General features: G+C 23.3%; 8 protein-coding genes across 8 annotated transcripts; 4 read left to right on the top strand and 4 right to left on the bottom strand.

Annotated features, from left to right (window-relative positions):
- Positions 1-183: 183 nt before the first annotated feature.
- On the top strand, positions 184-5,189 carry DICPUDRAFT_52531 (uncharacterized protein; the record flags this gene model as incomplete). The annotated part of the gene is made up of 6 exons (XM_003283739.1): positions 184-626; positions 705-862; positions 937-1,269; positions 1,352-1,612; positions 1,677-1,772; positions 1,843-5,189. The coding sequence occupies exons 1-6, from the start codon at positions 349-351 to the stop codon at positions 5,187-5,189; spliced, it is 4,473 nt and encodes a 1,490-aa protein (XP_003283787.1). The 5' UTR covers positions 184-348.
- A 2,306-nt stretch (positions 5,190-7,495) lies between these two features.
- DICPUDRAFT_147542 (uncharacterized protein) lies at positions 7,496-7,645 on the top strand (the record flags this gene model as incomplete). Its single annotated transcript, XM_003283740.1, has 1 exon — positions 7,496-7,645. One exon carries the CDS (start codon positions 7,496-7,498, stop codon positions 7,643-7,645), a length of 150 nt encoding a protein of 49 aa, XP_003283788.1.
- A 103-nt stretch (positions 7,646-7,748) lies between these two features.
- Positions 7,749-9,141, bottom strand: DICPUDRAFT_96490 (uncharacterized protein; the record flags this gene model as incomplete). Its single annotated transcript, XM_003283767.1, has 2 exons — positions 7,902-9,141; positions 7,749-7,823 (listed from the first exon to the last, which is right to left on the bottom strand). Exons 1-2 carry the CDS (start codon positions 9,051-9,053, stop codon positions 7,749-7,751), a joined length of 1,227 nt encoding a protein of 408 aa, XP_003283815.1. The 5' UTR covers positions 9,054-9,141.
- A 905-nt stretch (positions 9,142-10,046) lies between these two features.
- DICPUDRAFT_74796 (uncharacterized protein) lies at positions 10,047-10,514 on the bottom strand (the record flags this gene model as incomplete). The annotated part of the gene is made up of 3 exons (XM_003283768.1): positions 10,047-10,114; positions 10,173-10,385; positions 10,430-10,514. 3 exons carry the CDS (start codon positions 10,512-10,514, stop codon positions 10,047-10,049), a joined length of 366 nt encoding a protein of 121 aa, XP_003283816.1.
- Positions 10,515-10,792: 278 nt separating this feature from the next.
- On the bottom strand, positions 10,793-11,312 carry DICPUDRAFT_74797 (uncharacterized protein; the record flags this gene model as incomplete). The annotated part of the gene is made up of 2 exons (XM_003283769.1): positions 10,793-11,159; positions 11,278-11,312. The coding sequence occupies 2 exons, from the start codon at positions 11,310-11,312 to the stop codon at positions 10,793-10,795; spliced, it is 402 nt and encodes a 133-aa protein (XP_003283817.1).
- Positions 11,313-14,221: 2,909 nt separating this feature from the next.
- Positions 14,222-14,932, top strand: rapB (Ras GTPase; the record flags this gene model as incomplete). Its single annotated transcript, XM_003283741.1, has 2 exons — positions 14,222-14,356; positions 14,465-14,932. The coding sequence occupies 2 exons, from the start codon at positions 14,222-14,224 to the stop codon at positions 14,930-14,932; spliced, it is 603 nt and encodes a 200-aa protein (XP_003283789.1).
- A 290-nt stretch (positions 14,933-15,222) lies between these two features.
- On the bottom strand, positions 15,223-17,030 carry DICPUDRAFT_147546 (uncharacterized protein; the record flags this gene model as incomplete). The annotated part of the gene is made up of 2 exons (XM_003283770.1): positions 15,223-16,820; positions 16,877-17,030. The coding sequence occupies 2 exons, from the start codon at positions 17,028-17,030 to the stop codon at positions 15,223-15,225; spliced, it is 1,752 nt and encodes a 583-aa protein (XP_003283818.1).
- A 491-nt stretch (positions 17,031-17,521) lies between these two features.
- On the top strand, positions 17,522-20,117 carry DICPUDRAFT_52532 (uncharacterized protein; the record flags this gene model as incomplete). The annotated part of the gene is made up of 7 exons (XM_003283742.1): positions 17,522-17,586; positions 17,906-18,336; positions 18,419-18,850; positions 18,926-19,165; positions 19,258-19,405; positions 19,478-19,764; positions 19,842-20,117. The coding sequence occupies exons 2-7, from the start codon at positions 18,031-18,033 to the stop codon at positions 20,115-20,117; spliced, it is 1,689 nt and encodes a 562-aa protein (XP_003283790.1). The 5' UTR covers positions 17,522-17,586; positions 17,906-18,030.
- Positions 20,118-20,216: the final 99 nt, after the last annotated feature.

Consider the following 20,216-nt stretch of genomic DNA (forward strand, 5'->3'; position numbering starts at 1 on the left):
TTTTTTTATGTGCAAATCTATTCAAACAGTGCATACATTTTTTTAATAATAAACTCATTTTCAACAATAATCTTTTTTTTTTTTTCGAATACAATATTACTTTTTTTTTTTTTTTTTTTTTTTTTTTTTTTTTTTTTTTCCCGTTTTAAATTTTTATCATTATTTTATTTTTTTTTTGTAAATCAAACATATGTTTTTGATTTTTTAAAATAATAAAAATAATAATAATTCCAGTGATAACATCAAAAATAAAAATAATTTCTTATTAATCTTAATAAAAAAAATAATAGAAAAAATAATAAAAATAAATAAAAAATAAAATAGAAAAATTTATATTATAAAATAATAATGAAAATTTTAATTTTATTTTTTATAATATTAATTAATGTATTTTTAATAAAATCTGTACCAGTACCAACCAATTTAAAATTATTCAGTCAAAATGGACATTATTACGAAAGGTTTGTTATACCAGAAACATTAACGGTAGCAGAGGCAATTTCGAATTGCACAAATATTAAAGTTAATAATACTAGAGGTTATTTAGCAACTTTTACTAGTCAAGAAGAATGGCTTTGGGCTACTGAAAATGGTTTAACAGCCACAGGAGCTTGGATGGGTGGAACGTGTGTATTTTAAATAAAACAAAATAAAGATAAAAAAAATAAAAATAAAATAATATTAATATTTTTTTTTCATTGAAGTGATATTGGACAAACAGGTGTATGGTCATGGGATGAAAATTCTCCTGAAAAAGGACAATTAATGTATAATCTATACTTTGATAAATGCTACACCTTTTGTTTATTTGGAAACTTGGAACCAAATCTAATTGCAAACGAGCATTGGGTACATACTTCAGGTAAATATTATTTTAAAACTAAAATGAAAAAAATATAATAAATTGTTTAACATATTAAATAATTATATCTATAGGCAGTGCAACTGTACCATACTGGAATAATAATGGGCCTTTAGCCAAGCTTTCATCTTTTTTATGCGAATTTGGAGGTTTAGATAAACCATTTGTACCAACATCACCCACAGTAGGATCTAATGTTACTATCACAAATTTAGGTAGCTTTGATATTAGTCAAATTTCAATTACTTTTACAAGTCGTTCAACTTTAAATAACTTTCCATGTACAACCATTACTAAAATTGATTCATCATCAGTAATTTGTCAAATTCCACCAGGTCAAGGAAAATATATAATTGAAATTAAAGATAAAAGTGGAAAAAGTGAAACCATATATTGGCATTATGAATGTATGTATAGATATTGTTTTAATTTTAACAATACTTTAAAAGAAAAAAATCAATATTAATACATTTTTTAAAATTATTAAAGTACCAATGATTGGGGGTGTAAATGCAGTTTTTAAAAAAGATGAAGTTGCAACTATTACTGGTTCTAATTTCGGTACAATAGCAAGCGAAATTTCAATTACAATGGGCAGTCCAGAGATTAAATGTACAAATGTTGTAATTGTTAAAGAACATGAGGTTATTTCATGTAAACTTTCAGAAACATTAGGAGAGGATAATAAATTCCTTCCAATTTCAATTAATGTTTCACAAAGTAATTTTGTATCTTATAAAGCTGCAGTTTGTAAGTTTTTTTTAATTTATATAAAAGGTAAAAAAAATTAATATTAATACAAAAGGATTTATAGATTTTGAACCCCGTTATTATTCAGGTTTTCAAACTTGGGCAACTTTTGATGTATCAATGAAAAATTATAGTAATTCTTTAAGAATCGATGGTCAAGGTAAATAATTATATAATATCTATGAAATTAATAATATTATAAAACCTAACTAAATTTTTTTTTTTTACAGTTGGTTATTTATATTCAATGGTCGATAATAATTTAAGAGTATTTTTAAATAAAACTCTACCAAAACCATTTAATAATAATAGATATTATTTTTGGCAAAATGCAAAATATATTGGAAATAGAAATTTTGTCTATTTAACAGGACCAAATGCAGGAAAAAAATGTGATTTAATATATAGTAATACTGTAGCAAGTTTCGATGCAGCAGCAGCAACCTGGGATGAAAATACAAGATTTATAATTTACTTAGATACCTTAGAGTTACAATCATCAAATGTAACAGGTCAATCAGCAGTTATTACAGAATATGGTGGTTATAGCCCTACATTCGTATCAAATACAACTCACTTGGTTAATACAAGTGGTGGTAAAGTTGATGTTAAGATAGACAATTATGGTACCGTTTACAGCACTATTACCGTTACTTTTAGAGGAAATAATATTTCATTTGTAAGAGATTACATCAATGGTGAATTAGATGTTGATATTCCTAGCGGTTTTGATGGTCCCTATGAAATTTATGTTAATGTTGGTAATTTAAGAACTCCAAGTAATACTCAATTTATAGATTATGCTCCTCCAAATATAATTTCTATTCCTTCCATCCCAACTGTTGGTGGAAAAGTTACAATTAATGGTGAAAGTTTTTCAAATACATTAACCAATACAGTTTTGAATTTCCCAAATTGTCAAGGTTTACAAATATTAGCCAATTATTATAGCTATACTTGCACATTACCTGCAGGAAGTGGTAGTATTCCAGTCACTCTTCAAGTATCTCAAAAAACTTCAAAAGTGTTTACATTCACTTACAAATCTCCAAGTGTTGATTCAACAAATAGTCTCCCTCAAACTGGTAGTACCCTTTATATAGATGGTGAAAATTTTTCAACAAAACAAAGTAATATCCAAGTTAAAATTGGTTCAAAAACATGTAGTAATGTTGTATTGGAAACAAATGAAAACAAAATCAATTGTCAAGCTCCAGCCCAAGACCCAGGTAGTTATGATTTAATTGTAACTGTTGATGGTTTGTCATCGGATCCATTTAAAGTCAAATACTTTTCCTCAGATCTATCTTATGTACAAGTTGGTGCAGATTTAAAGATAATAGGAAAAGATTTACCAACCGGTGCTACATTGGTTTTAGCTAATGTCGATATTTCAAACTATTGTACAGGAGGCGGAACAGAATACTATTGCGTTGACTTACCATTGGAGGTCAAAAGTGGTAATCTAAAAATAACCAAGGGTTTAAACGAATACCCAGAATTCCCAATCGAATTAAAACCATATATTTCAAGTATATCAACACAGTTATTAGATACCGTCACACCAACTGATATTATAATAAATGGTCGTTATTTTGAAACCAGTGAAGAAATACCAGTTTATTGTAAAATTGATGATACCGATATTAAAGATCAAACATTTATCCTCATAAGCCCAGAACAAGCCAAAGTTACAGTAAAAGGTGGATTTGGTGAAAATCATAAATTAAAAATAGTATCTAAAAATCTATCTTCAAACGGCGTGTTATTTTCATTCCAACCTCCAGAAATTACAGAGGTATATCAAGATGAATTATCAACATTGGTAACAATAAATGGTTTCAATTTTAGCTCCACTAATAGTATAGTTACATTTGGAAATTATAAACCAAATATCAAATATGCAGATTCATATAAAATTCAATTCGAACTCGACAATGAGAATTCAAAAAATGGCTATATTAGTGTTGATGTTCAGAATCAAATATCAAACGAAATGTATCTTTCAATTCAACCTATTTTATCCAGTGTTTCACCAATCCCAACATTAAAAGGTCCAACCATCATTACAATTACAGGTCAATTATTATTTGAAAAAGATTTTGCCAATGATCCAGTAAACTTGCAATTCTATTATAAATTAAAAACAGGTCAAGATTTAAATGAAAAGAAATTAACTTGTAATGCTATAAAAGATGGTACTAGCTTTGCATGTGAAATTGGGGATGGTTTTGGTTACTTTGATTTAATAGCTTACTCTAATCAAACATTAAAATCAAACACTATCTCATCAAACTATCAAGCACCACAAGTTTTATCTGTTTTAACACCAGTTTACTATCAAGAGCCAACCAATATTCAAATTGCAGTTAAATATTTTGTAATAGAATATACAAAAGTTTTCATTGAAAATGTCGAATGTACTAAAGCTTCAAAGATAAATGATACCGTTTTACAATGTTATTACACCGCATCAGTATCTGATCAAGGAAAAGAAGCATTAACAGTAACAGTAACATCAGCTCAAGTCAATGGTAGTAAAGCAGCATTAATTTATTCGACTCTATTTGATTGTATAGATCCAACATGTTCTCAACATGGTACATGCGATAACAAACAAGGAAAATGCATATGTGAAGAAGGTTGGAAAGGCCTTTCATGCCAAAATCAACATTTAAATAGCAGCAGTAGTGATGATAATGGTAGTGATGGTTCAAAACCAGTTATTACTCCACCAGTTGTAGATGAAGATGGAAAAACCGAATTTATAAATGATAAAATTAATTTTACTGTTTCAATTACACATCTACGTGAATTAGATTATCTTGGAGAACCTGTTAAAACTTTAAAACTTTCAGATATTCAATGGTCATCAAAAGATAACTCTGTTCAAAATGTTTATTATTATAAGGGTACTTTTAAAAACGATACAGCTGTATTTGAACTAACAGTAAAATACTTTGAAAAAGAAAATCAAATAGAATTTGCAGGAGAACCAATTTATATGCCAGAAAACTCTATCAAATATGAAGTAACAATTTCAAATTGGACTTTTTCCTCACCATTAAACTCTTTACAAACCATTTATAACTCCAAGACTGATAAAAAATCAACACTCAATTGTGGTACAGTCGAATCTACAACATTGGTTGGAACTAATCAATTCCAAATTCAAACTGCTAAAGGATCTTTGGCTGCAAGGTTTTCAAGTAGAATTATTTTAGATGATAGAGTTATTAAATCAAATGTTTTTGCTTTACACAATAATGATATTCTCTATACAGTTTACAATAATAAAAACAGCTCAAGTAATGACTTTTATTTATTAACAGCTATTGAAAGTCCAATATTTAAAGATAAAATTGTTTTAGACCCATTGTTTTCAAGTTTAATTAATAATAAAGACGACAATTCAGATGGTTGTAATGATAGAAAATGGGTTGTGCCGGTTGCTGTTGTAGTTGGAGCTGTTGGTGGTTTAGCTTTTATTTCGGCTGGTGCTGTATTTTATCGTAGAAAAATTAAATTTTCAAAATATTTAAAAAAAATTAATTCAGTCGAATTAAGTAACAAATAATAAAAAAAAATAATAATTTATTTTATTAAAAAAATTAAAAAAGATTAAAATTATAGATCTTTATTTTGATAATGAATAGAAAATTAACTAGGGATGGAGAATTTTTAATTCTATATAATAATAAATGATAAAATTGATGATGAAGGTTGACCCGGATCTGTGACCAAATGATATTAATTTGCACTTAATAAAACGGATGAAAGTGTTAATTGTTAATGTTGATGGTATTTAATTGATAAATGAAGATAGAATAACCTATTGTTGAAAATAAACTTTATAGGAAAGAATGTAATTAATTCAGAGTAAGTAGATTTTAGAATTGAAATTTCGATTTTTTTCAAATTGATTAACTTGGATTTAGATTTGGAAGGCAGAATGAATCGATAAATGAATAGAGTTGGATGTATTGCTTTTATTTTTATATGTCATGATTATTTTGATGATTATTATTCCATTTTAATATTATTAACTCTTTTATAATTTCCTTGTCTGGATCGAATTTTTCATTATTATTTATAATATAATCTTTTATTATATATGTCTCTGGATGATGAATTATTTATATTACCAAGGTTATGGAATATTGATTATTAATATTATTATTATTATTATTTATATTATCATTTTTATATTATTATATTTAATAGTTTATATTTATATTATCGTTATTATTATGTGTTGAAATTGAAAGAATTCAAATCTAATTAAGAATCTTTTTAAGTTTTAAAATTAAATATTAGTTTCTTTTATATTCGAATATAATAATAACTATATAAATATGAACATACCTTTAAAGTACAATTACCCCAATCAATGATGAATGACCTGAAAACCACAATTAAAAAGAATAAAGTAGACCCTAATGAATAATGGGTGACTTGGAAAAACCCCATATTGCTTGATAAATGATGTAAAAACCCAATTAAAAAGAATAAACTAAACCCAATGAATGATGAACAATCTGAAAAAACCACAGCGTTTGATGATTAAAAACCCACAATGTTTGACGAATAAAAAAACAACCCACAGCGTTTGATGAATTAAAAACAACCCACAATGTATGATGAACGATTTGAAAAAACCACAGCGTTTGAATGACTTAATAAACCCACAATGTATGATGAAAGATTTGAAAAACTACCCCAATGTTTAATAAATGACTTGAAAACCCCAATTAAAAAGAATATACTGAAACTCAATGTTTGATGAATGACTTGAAAACCCCAATGTATTACTAATGACTTGAAAACCCCGATTAAAAAGAAAATACTGAACCCCAAATGTTTGATGAGTGACCTGAAAAAACCCCAGAGTTTGATGAATTACTTGAAAACTAAAATTATAAAGAAAATACTGAAACGCGATATAATGGAATATATGGAACCCCCAATATATGAATAATTGCTCGAAATAAATAACGTATTGAAACTGAAAAAGAAAGAATTGAATCTGAACTAAATAAATATTAAATTTAGATATTAGTTTCTTTTATATTCAAATTTAATAATAATTATGTAAATATTAACATTATAGTTACCTTAAAATTATGAATATCCCAATGTAGACTAGATAGAACGTGAAGCTTGAAAGAGAATGAATTATACTAAATATGAATTAAATATTAGTATATTTTATATTCGAATTTAATTTATGCAGTTATAAACACTATAGTTACCTTAATTATATAAATGCCCTATTATTGACATTATAGAAAGAACATGGTTATATTGAAGAGAAAAAACCTGATAATATTCTGAGAGATCGACTTGATAATAGTGTGAGAGAAAGAATTATAAACTATATAATAATTAAAAATAAATATTAGTTTCTTTTATATTTAAATATAATAATTATGTAATTATAAACACTATAGCTACCTTAATAAAATAAATGCCTAGAATTGACATTATAGAAAGAACTTGATAGTGTGAGAGAAAGAATAATAATTTTACTATATAATAATTAAAATTAAATATTAGTTTCTTTTATATTTAAATATAATAATTATGTAGTATAAACGCTATAGTTACCTGAATAATATTAATGCCCTATTACTTACATTATAGAAAGAGAATGGTTATACTGAAGAGAAAGAACCTGATGATACCGAGAGAGAAAGGATAATAATTATACTATATAAAAATTAAAATAAAATATTAGTTTCTTTTATAATAATATTTTAATATATTAATATTATAGTTACAATATGATGAGAACTTATTAATGGAACCATGAGAACTTTTTGAACATTATTTTGTAGAGTTGAAGCTATTGATGAACTATTTACTAGTATACTGTAGATAACGATGAGAATGTGGTCCAATGATGATGTTTTAAGTTTAACCTTTAATGATTTACTAATTAATACTACGTTTCCATATGGATGGTATATTATTGATCTATGTCAATGTAATCATAGATTTAGTGGCCAGCTAATTCTTGATACATATTCATGAAATCTAATAATTACCATTTGAAACGGTAATGGAAATCTATTCGATATCCATTTGGTCAAACTATTCCAAATCGATATTGGATTCGTTGGAATTTGCATCATGATCATAAAATTGGTGGACTTTGATCACCTTGCTCTATGTTGGATTCGTTTGTTGAACCATTTGCTTGATTGACTCTCTACAATTAAATAATAAATTAAATTAATATATATGTTTTATTTATTATGTATAAAATATGAATGTATGAATTACTTACTCTAACCAAATAGAATGGAGCTCTACAATTTGGACATGTGTTATTACGACGATAAGACATTTCCATAATGCAATCGAAACAAAACATGTGGTTACAATCGATTGCTGCAAGTTGGCTTGGTTCAATTCTTTCGATGCAAATAGTGCAAGTATTTTCGTTTTCTCTACGTTCTGCTTCTTCTCTTTCTTGTTGTTCTCTTTGTTGTTGTTGTTCTCTTTCTTGATTTTCTCTTTCTTCTCTCTCTTGTTGTTCTCTTAATTGTTGTTCTCTTTCTCTTTCTTCTCTTTCTAATCTTTCTAATCTTTCTCTTTCTAATCTTTTTTGTCTCTCTAAATCTTCTAAACGTACCCTTTCCATTGCTCTTTGTAATGTTTCTTTTAATATTGTTTGGGTACGTTCTAATTCTTCTCTTTCTTTTTTTTCTCTTTCTTTTTGTTCTTTTTCTTTTTGTTCTTTTTCTTTTTTTTCTCTTTCTTTCTTTTCTTTTTCTATTCTTTTCTTTTCTAAAGCTTCTCTACGTTCTTTAATTTCTTTTTCTAGTCTTTCTTTTATTAATCTTTGTCTTTCCAAAGATTCTCTATGTTCTCTTTCTTTTCTTTCTTTTTCTAATTTTTCAATACGTTCTTTTACTTGGGTTTCTCTTTTTAATTGTTCCATATATTCATTTTCTTTTTGTTGTTCCTTTTTTAATATTTCCATTTTTTCTTTTTCCATTCTTTCTCTGGTATGGTCGAATGGTGAATTTGGAAATACATTTTCTGGTTGTGATGGTTCCTTTGGGGCATGACTTAAAATTTCTTGGGTTACTGAGGAACGACCAGAATTATCTTGATTATTATAATATTCGGAACAACAATATATGTTTTTGTATGCGGAATAATAGTATGTTGAGGTACTATAATACTTATTTTTTTCTTTTGGGGATTGATCAACTGGGGTAGAATTTGTAGTTTCGTTAATTTTGTGGTTGTTGATGTGGGTGTCGCTGTTGATGTGGGTGTGGTTATTGATGTGGGTTTGGCTATTGGTTTGGGTGTGGCTATTGGTTTGGGTGTGGTTATTGGTTTGGGTTTGGTGTGGGGTGGAACGGAAAATAATTATTAAAATTATTAATGACCAAATAAAAATAGCAAATAAAATTGTTTCTAACATTTTTTTAATTAATGAGTGAATATAAAAAAAATGAAAGTTATTATGGAATGTGAAATATTATTGCTATTATTTAAAACTTTTTTTTTTGATATTATATACTATGTGAAACTATATACAAATATAATTTTATTTTTTATTTAATTAAAAAAGAATTTTTTTTATTTTTTTTTTAATTAATATTTTTTTGTGTGGGTCTGTAAAAACAAAAAAAAATTTAAAGAAATTTAAAAAAAAAAGTTGTTATATTAACTTTATATAAAACAATGTTTAATTTATTATAAAATTTAAAAATTAAAAAAAAAAAAAAATAAAAACAAAAAAAAAAAAAAAAAAACACCCCAATGGGGTTGAAGTTCATACTTTTATTATAATTTCTTTATTATATAATTGATAATGTATATGACACATTGCAATGACATATAAAACATGATATATGTTTCAATTATTTAAAAAAAAAAAAAACCCAATTAAATTTCTCTTTTTTTTGATATGAATAGCATTATATTTGTAAATATATTATTTATGTTTCATGATTTATAGTTTTGTAGAAAATTATTTGTGTTAATTTGTGTATCGGGTGTTATTTTTGATCAATTAAAATAAAAAAATATAAATTATTGAAATATAAATTTATAAATTAAAAAAAAAAAATTATAAAAATTTAAAAAAAAAAAAAAAAAAAAAATAAAATAAGAAAAGACTATCTTTTGTTTGTAATATCTTTATTTATATATTTTATGAATATGAGAATGTAGAGCATATATATATGATTGATCTTGGTTGAAAAAGACGATGAGTAGTTAAAATACAGGACTTGTCGATGAATAAAAAAAAAATTTTGCTAAAATGTACCTTCGCATGTTGATTGAGCAGGAGCTGGTAAATTAAAATTTTGATGCAAGTTTTTGAGTTTAAACAATGAATATGATTTTGAGTATCTTTTTGAATTGCTTCTGATAATAATGAGTACGAATTGGGGTTGGTTGAATGATATTATAGATCTATACCACAAATTGACATAACCATTCTCTTATTACTACTTGATCTTGAAACACCTAAACCTAAACAAATTTGAATTATTTAATTTATAAAGATCCACTGCATCACTATTATTATAACATTTGTTTGGATTAACTTCACGATTTTGAGTTTTAAAACCAATTGTTGCAATTGATTTAAATGTAGGAACTTTTTCGTCTCTTTCATCAATTTTACAGACTTTATAATAACCATCAAGTTCAATTGCAATCCAAATTTTCTCATCTTTTAATGTATCTTTGAGCAATGTGTTAATGTTGCTACTTGAGGAATCTGAAATTGTTGGCAACCAATCTTTATTTACAATATGATTTAAATTATCTTTGGAAAAAATGCACTATCACCAACTAAATCAAATTTAAGATATTTAACAGACCCTCTTCTAGATTTGTTTGATGAGTCAATCTGTATGTCTGATGTCATTTGTACTTGGGATGTATTGATATTGCTTTTGAATAACCAGTTTGAAATTGATAATGATAATTTGAATCCTCATTTTGTAACTTTGAATTGATAACCTGCAAATGTGAAACCTTTATCTTTATCGTTTACTTCTTCTATTATTAATTTTATTATTGCATTGGTATTGTCTTCATTAATTCTTATTTGATTGAATGTGGTGACTGATTCTTGCTTGTTTGTAAATATCTAGTTGTTTGATAAATTGAATATTGTTATTTGTTGATTGTTAAAGTCTAATTCTATAATTGAATCGATATTGAATATCCTATAACTTGATTTTTAATTATAACTGTTCCATTGTTATTGGTTTCTGTTTCTGTTTCTGCTTGATTATTATTGTTATTGTTATTAATTGGTGATGAACAATCGAAACCTGTGTATTCTGAATTACATTTGCATGTACCTGTTGTTTTATCGCATATTCCATGTTCATGGTATTTAGATGAACATTCTTTTTCTGTGGTATAATATGGATATATGTTACCACTCCATGTGATTGTATTTTGTGTGTAATTGATTTTTTTTGAACCAATATTACCTGTTCCGATTGTTGTTTTGAGTTGATTCTGATGATAATATAATATATTAATTTGACACCAATCGATTCTAAATATTTGATACTTTAGAATTTGCTGATCTTAAAAGTGTTTTTTAGTTGTACAAACATTCTTTTATCGGGTTTTAAAATCTTCAATCCAAAATATTTGATATCGTAATTGCATACTTTGCAATATTTATTCTTTCTTGAAGACTGTTCATAAATCAATTGGTTTGATGGTGTGTCTTTGATAAAGTTTGGGAATATATATATATGTTCATTGAAAAGCTAGATATTTGACATTCTTTATTTTATATTTTAAAACTGCTTCACTGTTGGTATGCTTTATTTAATGGTGATACGTCTATGTGTATTAATTTAGTGATTGTATTTTATTTTTAATTAGTATAACATTATATAAAACAATTGTTTAGTGATGTGTCTTTGTATTTCGCTTAATATACATTAAAGAAGGATATTTTATTAATTTGCAAATAAAAAAACAATTATTAAATTATTCATTTTTAAATAGTAATTAATAAAGTTATGTGAATTGTGATTTAATGTGGGGTTGTAAATTATTTTATAAAAAATTATTATTGCAATTATTAAAAACTATAAAATTTGGGAAATATTATAATAAAAATAAAAGTATATGATTATTTGTATGTGAATAAAATAATAAAGAAAAAAAAAAAAAAAAATTTTTAATAATGAAAAAAAATTTTAAAAAAGTTAAAAAGTGTTTTAAATAATGTTTTTAAAAAATCTTACAAAATGATAATTTATATTATAAGTGCAAGAAACAGTATTTTATAAAATAAAAATTTTAAAATGGTATGTGTGAGGATTTGTATTTTTATAGATAGGTGTTTGGGAATTTGATCAGAGTGGTTTCTGGTAATTTGTAAAAGGTGGATTTTTATCTACTTTTAGAAAGTTGTTGTAGTTTGATTGGATCGTTCTTGCATATTCTAGTGAGGAGAGTTTGATCCATTTAATGTTGGATGTCATTAAATTTAGAAATTGCATTGGTCAATCTCTTTGTTAAATAATTTGGGTACCCAGATCCAGACTTGGTGGAAGATAATTGAAAGCATGTTTCTGCAATAGGTTCTTATAAACGAGTTCTTTTATTGCCTTAGAACTTAGATTTAAAATCGGTGAAATCTCCGGGAAGATACTAATATTGTTAGCTAAAAAAAATTGGCTGCTCTGAGAATCGAACTCAGGACCCCTTGTTTACAAGACAAGTATTATGCCACTAAACTAAGCAGCCATTGATGATATCTTAGTGTTGTGTTTTAAATTAATGTGTAATTTTTCAAATAATTTTTTATAAAAATATAAAATGTGAATCTCTGTGCTGTAGTTATCAAAACTACCCGAAGGTAAATAACATTCTATAGAACTCCTTAAAAGCATGGTTAACAACTGCAGGCAAACTGGCTCGATGTAATGGGGGATGTAAAAGCTGGGCATTCGCATAAAATAATAAGCTGATGAATACAGTAAGTGAATCATTGAAAAGATTTAGAAGGAGTTAATTTCTCGTTATTTATTCTGTCTCTAAATAATCAAAACGAAATAAAATAATTCGTGTTGACATTTGCCCCATTCAAATTAAATATGGCAAAAATCTGTGGTTAACGATTAAAACAAAAAGTTTAATTTTTACTGCAGCCAGTTTATAAATATTTAATCATTTTTTCTTTATTTATTATAATATTATTAATTAAACCAATACATTGCTTACAAACCTGTGAGTACAACTGTTAAAATATAATAAATCTAATTAGATTTATTATATTCAAAACTCTTTTTTTTTTTTTTTTTTTTTTTTTTTGTGTCATGATTACAAATGCCTATAACAAAGTAAAAATTATTTGGAAACAATTTAATAAAAAAAAATAAAAAAAAAACTATTTGTTATTTTCCTTAACAGGCTTTATAGATTTTTATCATTATTAATTTTTATATTCTTGCTTGGTTTTTGTGTCATATTCAAAAAAAAAAATTTATTATTTGAAGAAAAATAAAATTATTTGAAAAAATGATATAAATATTTATATTTTAATAATATTGCTAATTTTGATAAATGATTAAGATTGAAATTTATTTTTATTTTATTTTTTTTTGTTTTTTTTTTTTTTTTGAATTATTATAATAATGGCATGAAAAAAACAAATTGGAGATATAGATATAAAATAACACCTTTTTTTTTTTTTTTTAATTAATTTTATCCATGCTCCAAATAAAAATAATAATAAAAATAATAATAAAAATAATAAAAATAAAAATAAAAATAAAAATAAAAATAAAAATAAAAATAAAAATAATAACAAATCAATTGTCAGTTGAATATAGAGTTAAAAATAACAACAAATAATTACACACCAAAAAAATTTTATAACCCCACAAAAATTTCATCAAACACAAAAAAACAACATATTATTTTTTTAATTAATTTAACAATCTATTAATAGATAAAGAAATATTTGAATTTAAATTAAATAAAATTTTAATATTTAACGTTGGTGATGAAGTAAGTGTGTGAATTCAATGAATAAATTACATGGTTTTAATTTAATAAAAAAAAAAACTAAACACACATGGATTTTGATTTAATTAAAACAAATAAAATAATAGCATCAGTTTATCAACACAAACAAAAAAAGATATAGAGATTTTCACAATAAAAAAAAAAGAGTAAAATTATGATTTTTTTTTTTTTGTGAGGATAAATGATTGATTGATAAAAAAAAAAAAAATTCAAAAAAAAAAAAAAAACCAACTTGTTTTTTTATAATTTTATTTTTTTTTTTTGATTTTTTTTTAAAATTTTTTTAAAACTAATTTTTTTCTTTTTTTTTTTTTTTTTTCTTTTAAAAAATTATTATAATAATATAAATATCATTTTATATATCTATCTAAATTGTTCTTTGTATTTATATTTTTTATATATAAATATAAAATCAGTATAGTTTAATTTTTTTATTTTTTTTTTTTTTATTAAATCTAAAAAAAAATAAAAAATTCTAAAAAAATAAAAATAAAAAAACGATTCTATAAAATTTGTATAAAAATCTTGTAAAAGTAAAAAATAAATTATAAATATAAATAATAGAAAATGGGTAAAGGAAAAGATAAAGTAACAGAAAAAGCTCCAGCAAAAACTAAATTTTTTGTAGCTGTTATGGGTGCAGGTTCAGTTGGTAAATCAGCTTTAACCGTCCAGTTTACACAAGGTGTTTTTATTGATAAGGTATGTATTTAAAAATAACATGTTATTTGTTATTTATTATTTTATTATTAATTTTAAATTTCTTTTTTTTTTTTTTTTTTTTTTTTTTTTTTTTTATAATTATTATAGTACGATCCAACAGTTGAAGATACTTATACAAAAACATTTGAGTTGGAAGGTGAATCAGTTTGTATTGAAGTTTTAGATACAGCAGGATCAGAAGTTTTAGTAGCAATGAGAGAATTATATATGAAAAATGCAGAGGGTTTTATTTTAGTTTATAGTATACTTGTTAAATCTACATTTTTAGAAATTAAAGATATTGTAGAACAATTATTTAGAGTTAAAGAAGAAGAAGAGGTACCAATTGTACTTGTTGGCAATAAAATTGATCTTGATGCTCATAGAGAAGTTTCAACAGCCGAGGGTAAACAATTAGCAAGCTCTTATCCAAATTGTGATTTTTGGGAGGCCTCCTCTAAAGATAGAATCAATGTAGATAATGTTTTTTATAGTATTGTAAAAAGAATTAAAGAAAAATATAAAAAAGAGGGTGCTCCAGTAAAAGAAAAAAAAGAAAAATGTATTATTATGTAATTAAAAAAAAAAAAAAATTATATTATATAAATAAAAGTTATATTTATTATATATATATAAAAGCATATATATATTATATATAAAACCATAAATTAATAAAAATTAAATTAAAATTAAATTAATAAATAATTTTATAAAAGTATTGTAAAACAAGAAAAAAAAAAAAAAAAAGAAAAAAGAAATATTTTTTTAAAGTACATTTTTTTATATTACAACAATAAAATAATAATGAATTGTATTATTATTTTATAATTTATTTTATTATATATATGTTTTTTCTTTTATATGTGTTAATTTATTATTAGCCTATTATTATTGATTATAAAAAATTGATTAAATATAAATATAAATTCTTTATTTGTAAAAATGATATGTTCGTATTGATCTTTGAGTGAATCAATTTCGTCGAAACTATCCTGTAAATAATAGGTTGATAATTGTTTTAAACATAATAGCTGTTCATCGTTTTTAAATTGTTTTAAATTAAATATTTTTTTTATATTTTCATTATCCAATATATATTTTAACCTGGCTTTGTCTTGAATCATATAACAGTATTTAAAAATTTTAATTAAATTATCTTTAATTAAATTATTATATTCTTCTTTTTCTTTTTCTTGTATTTGTTGTGATTGTGGTTGTTGTGATTGTTGTGATTGTGATTGTTGCAGTTGTTTTTTAATTTTTAAAATTATTAAAATATTATTTAAATATAAATCTATTGACCAATGATATTGTTTAAGTGATACTAATAGTTTTAATGCTCTTTGATTGGATTGAAGTGATTCTCTATATTTTTTAAATTTATAACCTATACATGTTGCTAATAAATAAACTACTACTGATTTAAAACTAACTTTACAATAACATAAACCACCTGCAATTTCATTTAAATAATTTAAAATAGTTTGAATTTTTTCGTCATCTTGATTTATTCCTTCTTCCTTTACTTTATTTTCAATTGTATTTTCTTGTTGTTCTTGTTGTGCTTGTTGTGCTTGTTCTTGTTGTTTCTTTTTAATCTCTTTTAATAATATATTAATTTTATTTAAAAATACTTTATATAAATTTGTAATATTGGAGGATAGAGAAACTATATTTTCATATTTGGTAAAATCTTCATTTGAAACTAAAGAGAGTTGAAGAAATGCTTGAATATAGTGATGCTCTGATAAACTAGCTTGAAACAATCTTGTTAATCTTGCAATATATAAATTGGTTTTACATGATAGTGAGGCTGTTTGAAAAATATTATTTAATGTTGGTGATTCTGTTGTTTGTTGTTGTGATTTTAAAACATCTAATAATATATATAGGGTTTTAGCAGAATCTCTAATATACTGTCTCGAGCTATATGATTTGGCAACATTGAATAAATTTTTACAAGCCAGATTTGGTTTAGTATTTTTTATTTTAATTGATTGTTGTATTAAATTTATCTGTTCTAATAAAAAATCTGAATCTTTTGAACTAATATTATTATTATTATTGTTATTGTTATTACTATTGTTTTTATTTGGTGATGCTTTTGTTGGAGTTAAATTTAAACTGGTTGTTTTCTTTTTTTGATCTTTAATGGCTTTTAAATGTTTGCTACTATTAATATGTGTATTCCAAGTTTGTTCAGTTTGAAACCTTTTTTTACAAAATGGACAATAATATTGGTTATTAGAACTACCTGTATCTTCCTCTTCACCATCACTATCATCTTGATCTCCATCATTATTATCCTCATCATCACTATCATCGCTATTATTGTCATTATTATTATTATTATTATTATTATTATTACTAATGTTACTATTCTTTGGTGATTTGATTGTAGATACTACAATAACATCTCCTGATGTTAATAATGATAATGGTTCTAAAATTAATTCTTTAAAATCTATTTAAATATATTAATAATGGTTAGTTACAATAAATATTTTATTAATAAAAAACTTTGTCTAAATGAATACCAACAATCATTTTCATAAACTTCAAGTGAATAACTTGGTAGTTTTGATAAAACTTCCTCATAACTTGATACATTATTATTATTACTATTATTTGTATTTTCTTTTTTATTATTAGATTTATTTTTATTTGATTTCATTTTTTTTTAATATATTTATATAAAAAATTAATTAAAAAATATATTAATAAATGAAAAATAATTATTTTCGTAATTTTGAAAAAAAAATAAAATTTTTTTTTATTTTTTTAATTTTTTTATTTTTTCAAATAAAAGTAATAATTTTTGACTTTTTTTTTTTTTATATATTTTTGATTTGATATGTCAAAAAATGAAAGATTTTATTTATATTTTTAATTGTGTATGTTCATTGTTATATACACCGAAAAATAATAAAAGAAATTGTGTAGTTTTTTATTTTTATTTTTGTGATTTTTAAAATAATCAAAAAAAAAACTCAAAGTAATTTAATTTTATTTTTTTAAAAAAATAGTTTTGATCAGTTTCCTACACTAAATTGTGTTAAAATAAAAAAATCTGTATTTTTAAAAAAAAAAAAACTTTTCTTTTTTTTTATTTTTTTGTTTTTTTTTTTTTTTTTTTTATTATTTTTTATGATTAATATATTTATAATTGTTTAATTATATAATTATAATTATAAATATAATTTATTATTCTAAATAGTAACATAAAAAAAGTAAGTTTTTTAAAAAAAATTACAAAAATCGACACTTATACAAAAATGAATTTTAATTATATAATTATATAATCAAAAAAAGATAATTTCACCCCTTCCCACACACCGTTTGATTTTTATTATTTTTATTATTTTATTGTTACAATTATTTTTCTTTTTTTTTTTTTTAAATTTTTAAATTATCTAAAATTCATTTTATTATTGTTATAATCGTCTATTATTATCATCAATCAACAACTTGACAAATTTTGCACAGATAATATAATAATAAATATTAATTTTTACTTTTTTTTTTTTAATATTTATTTTTAATATTTAGAATATTAAGTATTTTTAAAGGTTTATTATTTATTATACATGTATTTATAAAATTAAATAATATAATTATATATATATTTAGTTTAAATTATATATATATATAAAGGAAGAAAATAAAAATAAAAGATGCATTTCAGTACGACGATTAGAAAAAAAGGGTTTTCGCAAAGATTGGAAGCTGTTAAGGGTTTAGAAAATAGATCAAGAGAAGATAAAGCAACTTTATTAGCAGCTGTAGAAACTCAAAGAAATACAAGGTTAATCAAAGATTTAATCATCCATATTGTTTTTTTTGCAGTTTTTTTATTAATTGTAATCTTACAATTAAATCCATCAACTGTAAATAACATAAATACATCATTAAAAAATTCATATTTATTCAGTGGTGATGTACCCTATATGGATATCAAGTTTTCTGATGATTTTAAACAGGTAGGTGGTAGCTTATTTAGCACATTTGTTATTATTATGTTATAGTCATCACAATATATACTAATTATTTATGATCTTCTAGTATTTAACAACAACATTTTGTGAAACTGTATTATCAATGTCACTAGATAATGAGGATGCAATGAATAAAATTATTGGTAATACTATTAGAATTAGAACTACTAGAATTAAACCAGGTTCATGTACTGATAATGGATTAAACTTAACATGTTATTCAAATTCATATGATGGATCAACTAAAGATAGATCACCATATGGTCCAAATGGCATATATACTTATACAAGTAATACACATGGTTCATTTGTGTTTGGACATAATCAATATGTTTGGGATAGATCTGGTTACTATGTCGATATTTCTGTTAAAAATGTTACCATGGAAATTCAACAATTAATTGATAATGATTTCATCGATGTCCAAACAAGAGCAGTAATTATTTCATTTTCAACTTTAAATTTAAATTTCCAATCTAGAACAACTGTATTTACAATGGTAATAATCTTAATTAAATAATATAATCAATATAAATATTTATATTAACTTTTATTTTCAATTGTTTTTATTTAGTTAACAGAATGGCCAGCTTCAGGTGAAGTTAACCCATACTATTCAGTTAGAACATATAGAGTAAACATGTATATGGATGCAGTCGATAGATTTAGAGGTTTTCTCGAAACTGTATTCTTTTTATTTTTAATTTATTATGTATACTTTTTCATTAATGAAGCTAGAATCGATTATCAATTAAATAGATTAAGAAATTATTTACTTTCATTAAAAAATTCATTTGATATAATAAATTTAACTGTAGGTATCATTTGCGGCAGTTGGTTTAAAAATATTTAAAAAAATAAATATTAATATTAATTTTTTTTTTTAATGTGTTGGCGGTAATTTAGTTATTTATTGCATCTACAGCATTATATATAGCATTTTTAGGTGATAATTCAAGAGAGGTTTCATTAACTGATGAAACTATAAAATATCCATTATATTTAGAAAACTTGGGACAAACTGCTTTAGTTTTATATCAAATTTCAGCAATAAGTAGGAATTTTTTTAATTATTTATTTTATTTTATTTTTTTATATTAATTTAATTTTTTTTTTTTTTCAATAGATATTTTATTAATGGCATTTAAAACATTTAGATTTTTAATTATTCATAAACGTTTGTATATTTTATGGATTGCAATTTCACAGTCAAAACTTCAATTAATTACATTTACAATTATGTTTTGCATTATAATGTTGGGTTTCTTATTCTCTGGTTGGTTGACTTTTGGTCCAGATAATGCAGCTTATAATGGTTTTGTTACATCATTAGGTACTTTACTTCAATTTATTATTGGTAATCCACCTGATTATGAAGCAATGTCTTCAACAAATAGAGCTCTTGGTCCAATTGTAATTATAGTTTTTATTTTTATTTATATTAATTATATACTAATTCTTTTTTTTATTTTTTTTTATATAAACTATAGTATTATTTATTATTTACTATTTTTATGTTTTTCATTTTAATGAATATGTTTATTGCTATTATTTCAAAATCATATGAAGGTATTAGCGATTCATTCGATAAAAAACAAAGAAGTAAAAGATATTTAATGACAAAATGGGAAAAGTCAATAAAATCATTTCAATTTTTATTTAGAAAAGAGATTTATGACATCTATGATATATCTCTAATGCTTATTGATCAAAGACCGGGTTTAATAGAAACTCCTGGTATTGAACCATTAACTTTTAAAGGGTAAGTTTTAAAACTAATAATTATAATTATAAAAATAATTAACAAATTTTAATTTAATATAAATTTTTAGTGAATTAACAGCTTTAATACCAACAATAAAAGA

Source organism: Dictyostelium purpureum (assembly GCF_000190715.1).
Source record: "Dictyostelium purpureum unplaced genomic scaffold DICPUscaffold_13, whole genome shotgun sequence".
NCBI lineage: Eukaryota > Evosea > Eumycetozoa > Dictyosteliales > Dictyosteliaceae > Dictyostelium > Dictyostelium purpureum.